At 39.4% G+C, this 19,038-nt stretch overlaps 2 protein-coding genes across 2 annotated transcripts in view; one reads left to right on the forward strand and one right to left on the reverse strand.

Annotated features, from left to right (window-relative positions):
• Window positions 1-19,038, reverse strand: part of hk2 (hexokinase 2) — a 229,748-nt gene that overhangs the window by 38,022 nt on the left and 172,688 nt on the right. The window lies entirely within an intron of this gene.
• The window catches only part of tet3 (tet methylcytosine dioxygenase 3), a 43,743-nt gene that overhangs the window by 5,267 nt on the left and 19,438 nt on the right, over window positions 1-19,038 (forward strand). The window contains exon 2 of the mRNA XM_051894125.1: window positions 7,427-7,483. Coding sequence (XP_051750085.1) covers window positions 7,427-7,483 — 57 coding nt within the window. The remainder of the gene's footprint in view (window positions 1-7,426; window positions 7,484-19,038) is intronic.

Consider the following 19,038-nt stretch of genomic DNA (forward strand, 5'->3'; position numbering starts at 1 on the left):
ATTCTGCAGTTGGGCAGCTGTGGTTTTATGTTTTTTGGATACAATCTGGGTTAGTACCTTGACATCCCTTTCAGATAGCTTACTCTTGTCGACAGTTACTACTGTCATATGTGGTTCGTCTTACGTGCTGGTATGCCAACATTCCCCTGGATACCATAGATCTCGATATTTATCCTGCTGTCCTGGTCACAGATAAGCCAGCGAGATGCGCACCAACAATTTGTCCACTTTTGAACTCTGATAAAGTATGTCTCCCATTATGTTGTGTGGATTGCAATATTTTATGTACAGCTGTGCTATTGCTCTGCTAATTCAACACTCAACATACACACTCACTCTTACTAATGGAATATATATATATTCCATTAATGGAATATATATATATATATATATATATATATATATATATATATATATATATATGCATGAAACCTCCAACACTATAATGGCCAGTGTTTCAGTTTCATTGTCCAAACCCTGTATGTTATACTTAAAGTTAAACTTTTTTTAAACTGTTTTAAATGCCCATTTTATTGTTTACAAGGACAAAAAATATTGTAATTCAGTCTCTTAAATAATAATAGCACAGCTCTCCTCACCAAGCCACACAATTTGAGGTATCATTCATGTCAAGCATAAACTGTGCGAGTTATGCACAGAAGTTTAATACTTTATGGCATTTTGCAAACTGAGTATGAGCAATAGTAATTGAGATGTTGCCTATTAAGCACCACTAATGATATCTCTCTTTTTTTTTTGTATGGTTTTTTTTTTTTTATTATTATTTCTCAATTTCCTTTTTTGGTTATTAAACCAAATAATATATTATTTTTCTGCTGCAGCTTAAAGAGTTTAGGATCTTTTTTCTTTATTTTGAGTGTCAGCACACTCACATGGGTTCCAGTTGTGTGTATATGTGCGTTTGAGCAGGTTTAGAGTCTCAGTGTGGAGAATTCCTTTTGCTTACTTTATATACTCTGCTCTTTGACCTTTGACCATTGGAGGCGTGGGGGCTGACCTATGGCCCAATAGAAGAGGAAGGAGAGCGGGGGAGGGATAGAGCAGGAGAGAGGAAAAAAGAGAACCAAGCAGAAGAAAAAGAACCAAGCAAAAGAAAAAGAGAAACAGTGGAAAGGTAAAGGAGAAATGCAGATAAACAGGAAGGGCTGAAAACGCAAAGGACAGTGAGGACAATTGAGAGAAATATATCCATGTCTTTGTGTACTTTTGACAGAATTGGGAAATGGACAGAATTAGTTCTTTGATTCGATGACAGGAAAAAACAATACTCCCTCTCTCTTACACTCCGGCCCACTCTCCCACCATTTTCCCTCAACCTAATTATTGACCATACAATTCATGGCATGGAATGCTTCTGGTTACATTTTAGCGAGGAACAGGGGTGGTAGATATGTAGACGCTGATGTCTGACCACTGACTGACTAGCTTCAGTTCACACCAAAGTACAACGTTTTGCTACAAGCATTTAAATTGAATGTGCATTCCTCAATTTTGTCATGTCGGTTGATTTTGTTTGTATTTACATAGACACTACTGTCCAGAAGTTTGGGGATGGTACGATTTTTTAAAAATGTATTTGAAAGAACTCTTATGCTCACCATGGCTGCATTTATTTGATTAAAAATACAGTTATAACTGTAATATTTTAAAATATTATTACAATTACATTTTTTTACTATTTTAATATATATTAAAATGTAATTTATTCCTGTTGAATTTTCAGCATCATTACTTCAGTCTTCAGTGTCACATGATCCTTCAGAAATCATTTTGATATGTTGATTTGGTGAACATTTCTTATTATTATCAATGTAAAAAACCTTTGTGTGCTTCCTAATGTTTTTGTGGGAACCGTGATATATATATAGCTAATTTTTTTTTTTTCCAGAAATCTTTGATGAATAGAAAGTTCAAAATAACAGCATTTATTTGAAATGGAAATCTTTTTGTAACGTTATAAATATAATTACTGTCACTTTTAATAAATTTAATATGTCCTGCTGAATCAAAAAGCATTGATTTCTTTTTAAAAAATCTTATTGACCCAAAACTTTTAAATGATATACTCTGTCTGAATGCACTCATTTACTTTGAATTAAAATGTCTAACAAATGAACAATTGTAAATGTATAATGTTAGACACAGAGCTGTTGATTTCCGAGTATAAGGACTGTATGAAGTCATGCTGGAAGCAGAAAAGTGATGTAGTTTCTTACAAAATGGGAATGTTTAACTTATACACTTACATATACTTATCGCTATTATTGTTGCACTCACAAAGCATTTTATCAGTGAACCCTATATATATAGCTCATTATTATCTTTAGCCCTAAGTAGTTTGTTGGCATGTAACTAGTCTCTCATTGTTTTTGCTATAGACGTAATTATGCTCAAATTATGTCTTGTTGCAGAGAAATGGGCTATTACTTTCTAACCAATCAGACTTACGATTTAAAAAAAAATCACACAGATTTATATTGAAGGAGGCATTTGGGTCAAATCTAAAAACCAGAGTGTCAGAGACTTTAAGGTGGATTCTTTTGACTTGGGCCAGAAAGAAACCAGCTATAGCAACCATCCAGAATACCCTTACATTATAGCGGCCAACTTTGTACAGGCTACTTGCATTTCCTTCAGAAAATCTAGTTATCTCAATCTCAAAACAAATAATAGTAATAGATATGTTTCTGATAACAGAGATTTTATTTTTATTTATTTTTTACTACTCAAAGACATTTTTGGAAAGACCAGTTTGCTGTTTTGTTTACTAGCTAAGATCAGACAAAGGATGAGGTGGATTAGATTTAAATGTCTCTGTGTGTGTGTGTTTGTCAGGGTCACCCATCCCCCCCCCCCCACCTCTCCCAACCTCTTTCCTTCCTCATCACTTCACTGAGCACATGAGACCGGCTCCAAAATCTCACATGTGCAGCAAAACATTCATTAATAAATCACTGAATGTGAGAAATCCAGTAGCATAAATGTGAACTAATCCAAATCCAGATTCACAAATCATTTTCACTTTGCTTGTGTGCACAAAACCTATTCTGAGCACCTGCCTTGTTGAATTTGAGATTAGAATTGGATAGATATTATCTTTTGAGAGCTGGAACAACCAACATTGCTGTGCTACAGTGTCCAAATTGGCCATATTTCATTGAACTGACCTCTGCTCTATACCACCAGCTGACTTCACTATTGCCTGGCAACCAAATCACATTATAGCCCTTTCCACCAATCAGAGTTTTGCTCTGAGTCAGAATGAATGCAGACCCAGCGTGCATGACAGGTAGCAGCACTCAATAATGCTAATAAACCCCAAGCAGTCACTGAACGAGAATAATTACTGTAGCTGTTGGCTCTTTGTGTGTTTGGAAGATGAGCAACATTAAGCAGTTTAGAACTAAATCTACATTATATTCAATCTAGATGTAAAAAGGTGCATTTGAAAATGAGTGGCAATGTTAAATAATGCAAACAAAAAGGACTCTTTATAAATGACCATCACAGCCCATTTATTGATCCATTCACTGCAGTCTGTATCAGTCAGTGCTACAGCATATAGAGATTGTCAATAGGGCTGCTGCATCAGTCATGTAAGACAGCTTGAAACTGAGATGCTTTTGGGAGTATTAATCTTAAAAATAATGTATTATTACATCACACACATTAAAAGTAGTAACACTTTTTTTTTTTTTTTCTCAGTGTCATTTGGTTGTGTCTGTCTTCCAGAAAAGCAATGCTATGTTATGTTTGCAGGAGATTTTTTTTATTATTAAGTTTCTAAGTTTTTTGTCACGGACAAGTGATAGCCCCCACGACATAGTTTGCATGCAACGTTTATACCACTGTATAGATGTTGTACCACTTGCAGGTTTCTAAAAAATCTTTAGTCAGTAAATTAAATACAAACTTATAGGGTTAGTTCACCCAAAAAATGAAAATTCTGTCATTAATTACTCACCCTCATGTCGTTCTACACCCGTAAGACCTTCGTTCATCTTCGGAACACAAATTAAGATATTTTTCATAAAATCTGATGGCTCAGTGAGGCCTTTCAATGCCCAGAAAACTACTATTCAGACGTATTCATGTGACTACAGTGGTTTAACCTTAATGTTATAAAGCGATGAGAATACTTTTTGTGCGCCAAAAATAACGACTTTATTCAACAATATCTAGCTTTAGGAAGCTTTATGAATCTTTTGTTTCGAAATCAGTGGTTCGGAGCGTGTATCAAACTGCCAAAGTCACGTAATTTCAGTAAACGAGGCTTTGTTACGTCATAAGTGTTTCGAAATTTCAATGGTTCACTACTGGGTGGCGTGACTTTGGCAGTTTGATACATGCTCCGAACCACTGATTCGAAACAGAAGATTCGTAAAGCTTCGAAGCTTCATAAAGCAGTGTTTTGAAATCGCCCATCAGTAGATATTGTTGAATAAAGTCGTTATTTTGTTTTTTGCCGCACAAAATGTATTCTCCCTATATATATATCTATCATATTTTTACATATTATATATTTCTATATATTTTATGTAGTTTGGGGTGAAATATGACCTAGACAAGTTCTTGACAGATTTTATGAGATTAGATTTTGATATGATAATATAACATGCAGTTCAAAACTTGCAATTAATGTGCAGTACCAGGCCAGAGTTGGAGTGTGAATGTAAGTGTGTGTGTGTGTGTGTGTGTGTGTGTGTGTGGGTTAAGTTGTATATTGGAGCAGGGTCTTAGAAACTCAATGTGGATTAGTTGAATTTGGGGTGGCCATTGTTTGACAAAAGTGGGAGGAGGGAGTTAATTAGGATTGTTAATCCTTCTGTTATTACAACGATGTCTCACCCCTCATTTAAACTCACACAGGCACGCACACACACACAGACCTTTGCAATTCATTGACAATGACGCCCTAACGATGTTTCTGCCGGGGGGGGGGGGGGGGGGGTCACAGGTAGGATTACGACAATTTTCAGACAGCCTAAAGGGGATTTGCTTTGATACAGCCTGAATCACCTGGCCTGTCGTGAGAGTGCTAGGAAGGAGATTAATGACCACTTAGGCACTTTGGCTCTCGTGACGAACCAGGTGATTCAGCCAGTATCAAAGCAAACAGATGAGATAACATCAGGAAGACGGCAGTCATTCCGAATGCGTTTGCACCGCAACTCTCTCCGTCAGTAGAACACGCTTTGCCGATTCCATTGTGCAAAACCTCAAAATTGCATTCACATTGTTTCTTATGATGCTAGGAGTGTAAAGAAAAAAGTTAAACAGATATTTGGTGCCACAGCGCAACCTTCCCTAGCCTCGTGGTTACTGCAAGCCTTCACGCAGATGCACACAAATGCACGAACACGGTGTTACTGGAACTCCCACGCTGCGTAATCCACTCTCATCACAACTGCTGCGTCACCAAACGTCCGCTCCTTCTTCGAAAGCCTGAGCTCACGCTTCCCTCCACTCTCGTCCTCCACATGTCTCTGCTTGAGGAAAATACAGGCAAATCCTGAGGATTATGAAGTAAAATTAAAGCAAATTAAATTTTGATCTGTTTTTAAATTTCACATTTCTGATTTTGTTGATCGCAGTTGCTGTTTTCTTGTTCACGAATGGAAGCACGTACGCTACTAACCTTTTTATCGTCAGTTTTGTTGCACTCGAAATAACCTAACTACTCGCTCATTTCCATCTAGAAGGCTTTTGTAGGTCTGGCCAGCAGAGGTTGTAGTCTACTGTGTATGGTTTATAGACTTTGAAAGATTGAAATGGATGCATTTATAGTGCTATTTTAAGCATGCACACATGCTTTGCACAGTCGGTCAATCCTGAGCGTTTAAAACAGCTGCGATTTGACTAGCATTTGCGATGCAATGTAAGATCAGACGAATGTAAAATGGTGTTGCGTTCTCATATGGTATTCATAATAGGCTACATTTTTGCTTGGTGGAATGGAAGAAAGCAAGAATTTGTACGTTTCCTTTGTATTTTCAAACAACTGTTGGCAGCTGATTGTGTGTCACCGGCTGGATCAAGAGGATTGGATATGTGTGTTTCTCTGTCAGTGACATTGTTCGCCTGTGATACCAAAGACACGGTGTGCACATGCACGCGTGCAGTCCAGTCCAGTTGTTGCAGGCAGCCGAGACACAGATGGTCTTCAGTGATACCACATTCCAGAGCCATTGTTTAAGGAAGGCAAGCCGGGTTAGATAATTGACAGCCACAGTGCACGAGAGAGAAACCCTTCCCCCCAGTCTGAAACGCACAGACGCACATGCACACGCATTGTTCACAGCACGCGCCCTCTTTCTTTATCCAGCTCATCCCGCCCTCGTGCGCTCTCTCTCTATGTCTCTCGCTCATTCTGTCTCTCTCCTCTTGTCTGTTTCACCCTAGCAGCAGTGCCCGTGCTCGCCTCCGATTGGCCGACAGCCGCTCTTTGTGAGCTATCGGTGGCGTGACGTCGCCGTGCGTGCGTTTGTTGAATGTGTGTAGGTCGGAAAGGGGGCGGGGGGAGTATTCACATCACGTATTCTGTTAGCTTTTTCGTTTGGAGAGGGGGGAAGGGGGGTAGAGGAAAGAGAAAGAGAGGGAGGAGGCTATAGTGCAGCAGTGATAGCGATCACACTGCCTTTTAAAAAAAAAATGCTCCTGTGTATATGCGGTCGAGCCATGAATTGAAGGAAGTGAGAGAGAGAGAGAGAGAGAGAGAGAGAGAGAGGCAGGGAGGGCGAGAACGAAAGAGCGTACGAGAGCTAATGTAAAACAGGATTAAGAACACAAGATGGCTTCCTGAATGGACAGAGACCAGAAGAGAGAGGGAGAAGAAAAGAAAGATAAAGAAAGACAGACAGAAAGAGAGCGAGAGAGAGGTGGGGGGACGCCGAGAGAATGCTTCGGGTCTTCTGATGGGGGATACCTCTCGCCACCGAAGAGCAACACGCGAAGGCAGCGAGGCTGAGTAGGTAAATATTTATTAGCACAGGGAAAAAATGATGGACAGTAATGGCAGATGGGGTGTTTGGGGGGGGGGGGTGTCTGAACAGTACTGGTTTATAGAAAAGCTGGGGTCAGAAACAACTAGCTCACAGTTAAATGCCTTTTTATGTCATACAGGTATGTTTTATATATAATTGGCAGGGTTGTATAAATAAAAAGGACAGAATTTGTTCATTTATTTAACATGTTCTGTTTTATGCATGCAAATGAGCCCAGTCATAATTAACCTTTCTGACTCATGACTTATGACAGGATAAAAAAGGCTTGTTTTTTTCTTACTAATTATCATGGGTTGTGAAGGTTTGGATAATTATGATATTGTATTTTTATTGTCATTGGTGGTTAGTGATTGTTCTCAATCTATTCTTTTTTCTTTCTTTTTCCATGATTGTCCTGGAAGGTGGAATATTTTGAAGACGTAAAAACCCGGTCCGTAATCCCAAACCTGGCTAAAGAGGTGAGCTAAATAACCTTTGGCCAGCTGTCTGTCTGTATGTATCTTGTTACAGCAAATGTCAACTATATTTGATAGTCCTCTAGCTCCCTGAGGTTTTCCCCAGTGCATGGGTATGATTGAGAAACGGTGCAATGTTTTGAGCTGCACTTGATGATTTGTGCTTTTTGCATGACTCAACAGGCCCAATGCGTGCCCAGATGCAGTGTGACTGCTTGGGGTTGAAGTGACAGCTGCGTTCAGGCATCCACCTGCATGCTGCAGGTGCGACTCGGTGTTTGTGGCCTCCGTTTCAGATCCTAGTACTATGCCAGGGTCCATTTCGCAGCGATGTGCTGTAGTGTGTCTTCTCCAGCCAGAATGGGGCGAGCGGACAATCGCGTGGACTAGGCCCCGGTTTAAAGAGACCCGGGCTTTGCGCTCATTGGAAGAGATGTAGGCGTGAGCTTCGCCTGGCAAAGAGAGGAGGAGGCAGTGGCCTCTCTCTCTCTCTCTCTCTCTCTCTCTCTTTCTCTCTCACTCACTTTCTCTTTCTCGCTCAGTCTGTCAGTCTGTCTGTCTTCCTTTTTCTCTGCTCTCTGTGTCAAGCCCGGGAACAGAGAAAAGAGTGGCGGGCGGGACTGCCAAAGTTTCCAGTCATCTGAGGTAAAGGGAGTAAAAGTTAGTGGGTCACATACGCGCACGCATGCGCGGTGACGGTGCTGGTGTTTGTGTGTGTCCGTGTGAGCGAGCACGTGGCGGAGTGTTTATGGACTAGAGTAACATGTCGCGTCAGAGGTAGAGAGACTCGACGAGCCTTGAGAGCTTTAGTGCCGAATTACTCTCAACAAATATGCTGAATTACACGTAGGAGCAATCGTGATTGGTGCAACTTCTGTAAAATCGAGCAGACAGTCTCGACAGCAGCGGCGGTATCAGTGCTCCTCTTTGCGCTGTGACTACACCGCGGCGGGTTTGGCTTTAGCTCCGGCCAGGACTCATTGTTCTTGAATCTAGAACTTATAATCCATGCCAGTTCATTTTAACTGGCTATTTTGGTTCGTATGATCAAATGCATCGCCGCTAAGTCCTGTACACCTTCACACACTCACAAAGGATTACATAACTTAACACAGACACGTTCAGTACAGCTAAAACTTGCCTGCCTAAAAGTAGTCTGAAAATGTTGCAGTTTACCGAATTGGCCAATATGCCCCTCATCTGTCGTGCATTGTTGTCACTCGGCCACAAATTACCAGTTTGCTGTGAGAGGATGGCTTGCATCGCATGCTTATTTGCTCTCAAAATACTTTGAATTTGGATAACTGTGGATTGGTATTGTCAAGCTTTGTTAGTCATTTTGCTACGATGTGACACCTAGCATGCGGTGACGTTAAGTTGTATTGTTATATAATCACTCAAATATACCCAGAAATTGTTGACTGGTATTTCAAAGCAAACCTGAAGATCATTCGAGGCTCCTTTTAAGAGGTGTCATTTCTGTGTAGTGCTTCTTTTCCTTGGTTTGGCTTCCGATAGACGTAATGTACTGTAGCTGTGGGGATAACCATAACATGAAAGCGCTCTGAAATTGACTATAAAAGCTGACGCCACTCTACTGTAAGCGTTTGATCTGTGGGGTAAATGTATATCAGCACTCCAGTTTATTAGTTTTAAAGACTCCGAAAGTTGCATGGGAGGCAGTACCACATTAAAGAGCTCATGGAAAGTCTGTAGTAATGGTTCATTTCGAGGTGTGTGGAATCCCCTGGCGTGACGGGAAAGGGTTAACAGTGACCTAGATTTTGCGGCAACAGTGAGTGGCACATGACATCACGGCTGTAATTATAGTTCAGACCCGCCCATGAGGCTGCTCACGTGATGTGTTATTTGTGTGTATGTATATGTGAATGTGTGCTTGTGAGGGGAAATGGTTTGTGAGTGCGAGCGTTTAAAGGTAATGCGAAAGGCAGGAAGCCGCTTGTTTTCATTTCATCGCAAATTAGTCACAATGTAATTCGCTCTGGTATGGATTGGTCACATTCTACAGATGCCACTATGAGTTAACGGAGACTGAAGTTCACTTTTGAGAAAACAGGATGTTAAAAATGATGGCTGTAAACTATTTTAATTAGCTGATGCCCTAATCTCTCACCACATAACTAGTTTCCTGAAAAAAAAAAAACACACATACACAAGCTATAGTCTAAGCTTAGTTTGCGTAACATCATTAGGTCTGTGTTTTTCCTGTCTGTTCACCCAACCAAACCTTCCAAAGTCCAGCCAGTGACCTAAAAAGGATTTTCTAGTAAAATATAGGCTACCACCATTTTAGTAGCACATACTAGGGCTTACTGAGTTTGGAATAAAAGGAAAGCATGATTCATTTTACTAAATTGATTCTTACCAACCATTTGTTCATCTTTACTTTTAATTACTTTGTTGTATATCTATTCTTACCTGTGCAAAAACTTTTTGTTGCATTAAACAATTTCCAGAAACAGTTAATTTCTTAACTTTTTCATTGTTTTGATGTTTTAGATGGGTCATTCCTGCTATGCAGTACTTCTTGAATTCTGTAACTTTGTTAAAAAATGAATATGCTTGTGTTAAATCATATAACAAAATTAAAACTTATTTGATAACACTTTACAATAAGGTTCATTAGTTAACTACATTAGTTAACATGAACTAATAATGAACTGCACTAATACATTTATTAATCTTTGTTAATGTTAATTTCAACATTTACTAATACATTATTAAAATCTTGTTAACATTAGTTAATGCACTGTGAACTAACATGAACAAACAATGAACAACTGCATTTTTGTTAACTAACATTAACGAAGATTAGTAAATACAGTAACAAATGTATTGCTCATGGTTAGTTCATGTTATTTAATACATTAACTAATGTTTAACTAATTAACCTTATTGTAAAGTGTTACCACTTATTTTGTCAACAAATCCATAGTAAGCACCACATGTTCTTGGAATTGTGTCATTCACGTGTGTTTTGGGCTAAAAATGTAATATTCAATTTGGGAAGCGATTTTTCTCAGTAAACAGTAAATTCAGTTTGACTTCAACATAAAATAATAAAAGTTAAATTGGCTAATTAGTTTATTTAGAAGAACAGATTAACAAACAATATAATGACATGAAATATAGCCTATGCAACAAAAAACAAACTCTTTTTAATCAAGTTTCCCAAACAATCCCCGTTTGTCATTGTTTGGGATGTGCAAACAAACAGAGCAATGTTTTGATACAGTACAGTACAGTGCACTTTTCAGGGAATCAGGCCACAACTGGCTTACTTGTAGTTCAAACATGACAACGCTCTAAATAATTTTAAATATGGCGATGTTAATGTATTTGGTCTTGGTGGACTAGATCTGCTACGCTGCTGCTGTTGATTGTTGCTGCTGCTGCAGAGCAAGTATGGATTTGCTACTGCTAACAGATACACAGACACGCTGCTGTGAGCATGTAAGATATGCTACTGCTGCATAAATAGACAAACATAAATCCCATAGCAGATCTAGGCAGGTGGAGCTGGGGGAGGTGGAGGATTTCAGAGGAACTCTGATATTTAAATGACTATTTAAATATTGGGCAAGCAATCTCATTGGATGCAGGATCAGCAGAGCTTGTGTCATGTGGTAATGATGCAATTGCTTGCAGATAGTGGTGCTGGGCGGTATACCGTTTCAATTTCGAGACCGATATGAATTGTTCAAAAACCGCCATACCGGTGCGTAGATGAAACAGCTGCTGTATCTATTCAATGGCCATGAAGTGCAATGTAGAGCGTATAGAGAGCGGACTTCTATTAACTACATACCCTTTTTACACTTATGGAAGCAACTTTATTACACAACAATAAATAACTCACAAAACTAACTCTCTTTAATATAGCGCATGCCATGCAGAGCCATAAGATTTCCGCGATGCAGAAAACACGGATGAAATCACGGAATCCAGTCACAAATAGAACTTACTGTATAAAGCGGAACATCACAGAATTTAGCAATTTTTGGATGAATAAATCAAAAGTAGGGCTGTACAATGAATCAGATATCGATACGGACTAGTGTCTGTGAATATTAAAGCTAAAAATGACTGCTATTGAAATCTGAAGTCTGTATGAATGAGCGCCGCATTTTCGTCTACTACTACACATACTGAAGCTCGCGTGAGGCTCGCTCAAAGGTCTTCATTGAAATTACAGATGTTGCACAGTAAAAATGTAGCCTACTTATTAATATTATTAATTTAATTAAATTAATTTGATTACGTTTTAAACTAAATTGTTATCTTTATGAACTGATTTGATTACATTTTTAAAAACATTTTTATTTGTCCTCACAATGTTTATATAATATATTCTCTGTACTCCTGACAGTAAAATATGCCAAAAAAAAAAAAAAAAGTGACATACCGTGAAACCGCCAGAATCTTAAAAAAAACAGTGATACAGATTTTTGGTCATACCGCCCAGCACTAGCAGATAGCATGTAAAATCAGCCTGCACCCTCTAGAGTTTCAAGACTGAACTAGGTAATTGCCTCTACATATTAATCTGGTATTTACCTTCCAAAAAAATGACACTTCAGCAGACCATGCATCCTGTTTTGCATTTTTAAATGTCAAGTAGGGCTGTGTGTGTGTGTGTGTGTGTGTGTGTGTGTGTGTGTGTGTGTGTGTGTGTGTGTGGTGTGTGTGGTGTGTGTGTGTTTGTGTGTGTGTGTGTGTGTGTGTGTGTGTGTGTGTGTGTGTGTGTGTGTGTACTGGTTTAACCTACATAATGAGGAACCAAAGTCCTTATATTGTGGTGTGTATTCAGGTTCCTGGCCACACCTCTATATTATGAGGACATGCCAATGTCCTTGTAATTCAAAATGCTTAATAAACATACTAAACTATTTTTTTGTTAAAAGTGTGTGTGTGTGTGTGTGTGTGTGTTTGTGTATGCATAAAACAGAAAGAGCAAATGTGTGAGAAAGGTGTTTACATTAAACAAATGCAGGATTCTTTACAAAGCAGGCTAAACATACTCAGATGATCCTTAAAGGGTTAGTTCACCCAAAAAGGAAAATTCTGTCATTAATTACTCACCCTCATGTCGTTCCAAACCCGTAAGACCTTCGTTCATCTTCGGAACACAAATTAAGATATTTTTGATGAAATCCGAGAGGTTTATTATCTCCCATAGAAAGCAACAAAATTACGACATTCAAGGTCCAGAGAAGTAGTAAAGACATTGTTAAAATAGTCCATGTGACTGCAGTGGTTCAACCTCAGTGTTATGAAGTGGCAAGAATACTTTTTGTGTGCAAAAACAAAACAAAAAAATAACGACTTTATTCAACAGTTTTTCCTCTTCCCTGTCAGTCTTCTACGCAGTTGACACAGTGAACGCAGTGCAGCGCTTCCGTGTTCTACGTCAGAATGCCAACTCTGTATCGGTCGCGCTGCTTACGTGAACAGCATCGGCCAATACCGAGCCACCGTTCTGACCTAGAACCTGGAAGCACTGAACGTAAACAGCGTAGGAGAATGATAGGGGCCATACAGATTTGTTGAATAAAGTCGTTATTTTTGTTTTGTTTTTGCGCACAAAAAGTATTCTCGTTTCTTCATAACATTAAGGTTGAACCACTGCAGTCATGTTGACTATTTTAACAATGTCTTTACTACTTCTCTGGACATTGAACGTGGTAATTTTGTTACATTCTATTAGAGATTAAAAAAAAAAAAAAAACTCTTTGTGTTCTAAAGATGAACGAAGGTCTTGTGGGTTTGAAACGACATGAGGGTGAGTAATTAATGACATAAGTTTCATTTTTGGGTGAACTAACCCTTTAAGAGCGTCAGCTTTATAAATGTCAGGAGGCTGGAAACTGATACAGCTAAGATAAATGCTTGCAGATCCTTGTCTGTTTTGTAAATAAAACTGCTCTGTGCTGAACCATCATGAATGCACTAAAAACTTGCATCTGTGTGCAGATGCATTTAAGATAATACAATAACCAATATAACTTGTATAGTTAAATGTTTAAAAATGATTTCAAAATGTTGACTTTAAAATAAACTTTTGATGTTAAAATACTCTCCCAGTTTAATATGCAGAGACATTGCTCTGTTTGTTTGTGCATCACAATCAATGGCTTGAATTTAGACTGTTTTTCTGGCCAGTGACAGATAGATGGACTGGCAGAGAAATTACATACTTCTCTTAGCATGTTGTTTGTTATGTTAGGAAGGAGTGCATGATATGAGGCCATTGCTTGTTGGCCTAATTCATTTTTTTAAACCAAAATACTGTCTCTATCCAGCACCTTTGTACCTAGTTGTTCTCAATTTTATGTTTGGAAAAGTCAACCACACATGCATTAACATGTTTGCCCTTCACTTTGGCTTGTGGCTTTGCCTCTCCTGTGGAATGGATGACTGCACTACTGCAGTTAATGAAAAATGAATGGACAGGAAGTACTGTGGCACGTCAGCTGAGAACTAGCTCAGTATCAGTGTGTTTTCTCTCTTTTCATCTTACCCCTGACCCCTGGTGATTTATAATTTCTACCTTGGATGGATATATTCCTGTGATGGCAAAGCTGAATTTTAAGCAGCCATTACTCCAGTCTTAGTATCATATGATCTTTCAGATATCATTCTAATATTCTGATTTGGTGCTCAAGAAACATTTCTTCTTATTATTTTTATTATTGAAAACAGTTGTGTTGATTAATGTTTTTGTGTAAACCATGATGCTTTTTCCCCAGGATTCTTTGATGAATATTTGTACATGCATGAAAGGCAGATTGTCTGTTAGCTGGAAGGCATTTGTGCTTTGTGCTCAGCTGTATGTGAAAGAGAGGCTGAGACAAAACAGCGCATGCAGTGCTGCAGTGTACTTTGTACCATTTTCAAAGAGACCCTGGCCCTTTAAGAGCAGCTACGCCTGACTTGAACATATGGGGAGCTAATCTTAGCCTTACTCCTGAGAGAAACAAGGTTGGCAACCAGCCACTGTGCAGAACTGGAGAGATAGTATTCTCTCTCTCATTGCTTCTTTTGCTATAGAAGTTGAACAGAATAAGGTTTTTGGGTTATTAGTGGCAGATTTTTGCCCAACATAGATTGAGTTTTGAGGTTTTTACATCTTTTTTTTTTTTTTATTATTATTATTTGATGGATTATTTGTCATTCATATGAGAGTATATAGCCAACCTAGAGTGGGTTATGTATCAGGTTTCTTCCCATTTTGAAAGAGATCTGCATGATGCTATTCATCCATCTCCTTCAACATGATTGTCTTTCAATTCTCTCTGTCCTTCTTCTCTTTCAAGCCTTCGTCTCTTTACCAGTCTGCTATTTTCTGCTTTCCTCTCTCTTGTATCCCCCTCATCAAATTTCACCTCAGTTTTTTTCCTTCTCCTCCAAAACTTCTTGCACAAAGACCACTCTTTAGGCTGTGTTATTCCTCCGTCTCATACCTCCTCCTTTCCCACCATCTTACTGAGTGATGAGGGTCGCTCCTCCCTTCCCATCCCTTCCCCCTCTTTTCTTATGTCTTTTCTGCTTTGCTTCCCCCTCACTTTCTCTCTCTCTTTCTCTCAGTCTGTCTCCCTCTTTCCCTTTGTGAGTATTTGTGGGGTGAAATGAGGAGGGGGCTCTCAGCTGAGTTGTGCGTGCTGACTTGCATGTGCCATGTGTCAGGCAGGACGAATTATGACACACACAGACATTTACATTCGACATCCTACACCTCACAGACCTACCCGCTTTGCTCTAAAAAAGAGGCATCAGGTCAGGGGACGCCAAAAATAAGGTGCACGCAAAAAGAAAGAGGACGAGGGAGGGAGGGAGGGAGGTAGTAAAGTATTGGGGGGCAGAGAACAATAGATAGATCTAAAGAAAGGGCAATTACAAAACTAAAGACATGGGAATTACAAAGAAGATGGGAAAAAATGGAAAGGTAAGTCAAGAGAAACAGAAGTGGATGTCTTGATGGTCTCAATGGCTGTCTGTGCCATTCATGATCTGCCCCAGACCTATTGCACTCAGTGACCCTAAGCTTATTTGCATCGACGTGTACACGTGCGAGTGCTCTGCGTTCGTTTGAGTGTGCGCGTGTGCCCTCACACGCAGTCGTATACATTTCTTAGAAAGCATGTTTGAAACTCTTCCGTGGTTTAGCCTTTTGTTGGGCCCCTAGTTTAGCGGAGGCATGTTTTATCTGTTCATGTGAAAGTGTTTCGGCTCTGGACTGGTGGGAGAGGTTTAGTAAACAAATATAGATAATGAAAGGGAGGGAGGGTGTGTGAGAGAGCGATGGAAAGGGAGTGTGGATGAACTTGTAATAGACAAAAAGACAGCTGTTTTTTAAAGTTGTCTTTGTTACATTTTTGTTCAATTTTTAATTCTAAAAAGGTTGGAATTTTCTTTGGGATACTAGGCTTTTGGAATACTATGCTTAAGCAGACCAAACAAGATCAAAATGGTATCTTTCTTTATTCCAATTTAGCTGTTTGTTCCCTGTAGATATATATGGATTACTTAAAATGCAGTAGTTAGAATCTATACATTCCATCCTAAAAGACTGTACACTGTAATAATATATTCAACCTCACATGCTCCAGAAGTTATTTCACAGAAATGTTTGAGTCCTTGTGTGTGTTTATGGGTGTGTGTGTTTCTTTCTGCTTTTTCTGTAGGTGGTTTGTGTAGGTGGGGGTTTGATTTTTTTTCTTTCTTTTTTTCCCCCCCTTTTTCTTTGAATGTGGGTGATTGTGAGCTGAGATGAGCAACAGATGAGTCACTCTAGACTGATGAACCAAAAGACAAAAAGACATCATCAAATGCCGTTACAACTACTGTGTCAGTCGTCATTTTTCTGAGAACTTGCAAATCTGAGAATGAGCATTCTTTAACTGAGAGTTTCTAATCAAACATGAGTATTGTTTAGATAATGCAGGTAAAGAATTGGAGGTCATTGTTTCATTATTTGTGCTGTTTTCCTAAGGCCCTGTTTCTACCTGGTATTAATATGTGTTTTGTTAGATCGGATCACAAGTGGACGACTCTAAATACAGGTGTAAAATGTTTTTTAGCCTCTGCACTTTCAACCACTTCCAGAGGTGATCGAAAACACATTCGGCCGGATTGCTTTCGTAGTGGAAACGCTCATGTGGTCGAATGTGCTCGAACAGCCACAAAAGACCACCTACTCCCCACCTATAATCCGTAAACATTATGGGAAGTGCGCTAGCCAGACGGGATTTAAACTTTGTCGGCTGAAGGCCCAAGTTTGGTTTGAAGATGAAAAATGTACCAAGCACAATGTTCTCTCACCATTCCTGATTTCTAACATGCACAGCGTTCGGCGTGGTCTTGCGGCTGTCAGAGCAGAAACGAAAGCTGCTGCTCTCCATGTGTTTATCCATCGTCTCCTTTCGTGTTCATATGTAAATTGCGTGAGCTTATTTCGTCCATTAGATCGAAAGATCTGAAAAAAAAACATACATTTACCTGCCCATAGACCCTACCCTCAAAGAAATCAGGACAGAAGTGCTCGAAAGTAAACAAAAGAGACGGATTAAAACACCAGGTGTAAACGGGTATGTGTCTCCCTCGTTCACTTGTGGTCCGATCGACCAAAACGCATCTTAATACCAGGTGGAAACAGTGCCTAAGACTTGGTGGTTGAAACCCAGACCTGCTGAAGTGGAAGGGACCTGCACCTGAGATTTGACCAATTCTGTTTTTTTCAGCAGCTGTTACTGATAGTGATATCTAAAAATACAAAAAATATACAAGACACAATGTCTAATTTTAATATTTGAAGTGTTAAATAGAGGTGGTGTGTCACTTATGCTAAATGTAGTCTGATTAATGTGTATACATGCTGGACAAAGTTAGGTCTGTTAGTTTGCAAAAATCATCCTGGAATGATTTCAGTCGGATTAAAGCACATGACATCTTAAAAAGATGAATTATTGCTTTAGACTGAAAATTTAATGTAAATGTGTAACTGTTACTAGTCAGTATTCTCAAAATCAGCCTGGCAAATCTATCACTATAATATATCTCTTAACCCAGGCATACTCTATCAGTGTTGTGCCCTCAAACACAATGTATGTCCATAGTTGTTGCAGGATAACTGCCACAGTGAGTTGCATCTGCCTAGCAGTGAATTTCAGTTCCAGTCTAGTGGTAGTAGGTTAACAACTCTCATATCTTAAGCATGACTTTGCATGTCTAGTATTCTAATGGTGGTTCAAGATTCAGGTGAGACTTGTATGATGAGTAATAATTTGCAAGAAAGAGCATTTAGTTGTGACCTTTTGGGTCTAACTGAAATGCCAAATCTTTCCGTGTATTACCGTGGTCTTTCTGAGACCTGTTTAGTTTCACATCCCCCGTGTCTCTTGTGTTTGGATCAATGATCAGTGTCTTGTGACACTGTGGATGTTTGTGGCTTGCTTGGTTAAGATTTCTCATATTTTAAAAGACACAAGACATCTCAGGCATTTACTGTAATGCAGAAGGAAAGGACCCATGTGTATACTTGTGAAGAATCAAGATTTTCCTGAATGGTTTAGTAGAGCTTATTATATGGGCCAGGTACGTATCATTTTTGTCTTTCAATATTAGTAACCAGCTAGTGTCACGTCTCTCATTAAGGTGAGAAAAAGTTTGTTAAATGGACCGTTATTACAGACCAGTCGTTATTTACTCACCTCATGTTGTACCAAACCTGTATTAAAACTAAACCTGTATATTTTTAAATTTCGGTGTTTGTTTTTCGTTCATACAATGAAAGTCAATGGGGTCCAATGAGAGTGAATACATTTTTGGGTGAACTATCCCTTTAAATGTGTGTACATGAGAATTTGTTTGCATGCTTAAAAATTGTGTCGGTTCACCTGATTTATGTCTCAAAGCATTTGGCGTGTTAAAAGTACATTGTTCATCAGCATTAACGAATATTGACATAAATCGTTCACCTGATAAAGTCCAAAGACACCTTGTGGCTTAACAAAAGAATGCGTGTAGTAATGTTGCCATGTAATCAGTGTTATGTCAGCTCCGCATTGCTGCATATTTTGTTAGTGATCCGCTTTCGCTCCTCTCAGCATAGATGCGCCGTAACTTGCAACAGGAAGGGTGAGGTAACTACAGGGCACAGGAACTGCTGTGTCACGCTGAAAGGAGCGAGGGACTACGCTTAGACGGGCGAGTGAATGAGAATGTGCATGTGTGTAAGGGCAGGCACATCTACATTATGTGTTATGACACATCTGCCCAGCCCTCTATCGCCGACTAGGAGCATTGAATGATTGTGGTGACGCAACTGCAACGTCATAACGGTTCCCACTCTCCGTTTTTCCTCTCTCTCTCATTCACTCACTTCTCCTCCGCTGGTGACAGTGCACTTTACCTCTCCGCTTGGGCTTTGGGTCTGTGTGTGTTTGTCCATGGGGTTGCCTTGCCTTCACTGTGTTGATGGTGGCGATCCAACTGGCAGGACTCAACCGCGAGAGAGAGAGCGGGAGAGAAAGACACTG

The sequence above is a fragment of the Ctenopharyngodon idella genome, chromosome 5, assembly GCF_019924925.1.
Source record: "Ctenopharyngodon idella isolate HZGC_01 chromosome 5, HZGC01, whole genome shotgun sequence".
Classification (NCBI taxonomy): Eukaryota; Metazoa; Chordata; class Actinopteri; order Cypriniformes; family Xenocyprididae; genus Ctenopharyngodon; species Ctenopharyngodon idella.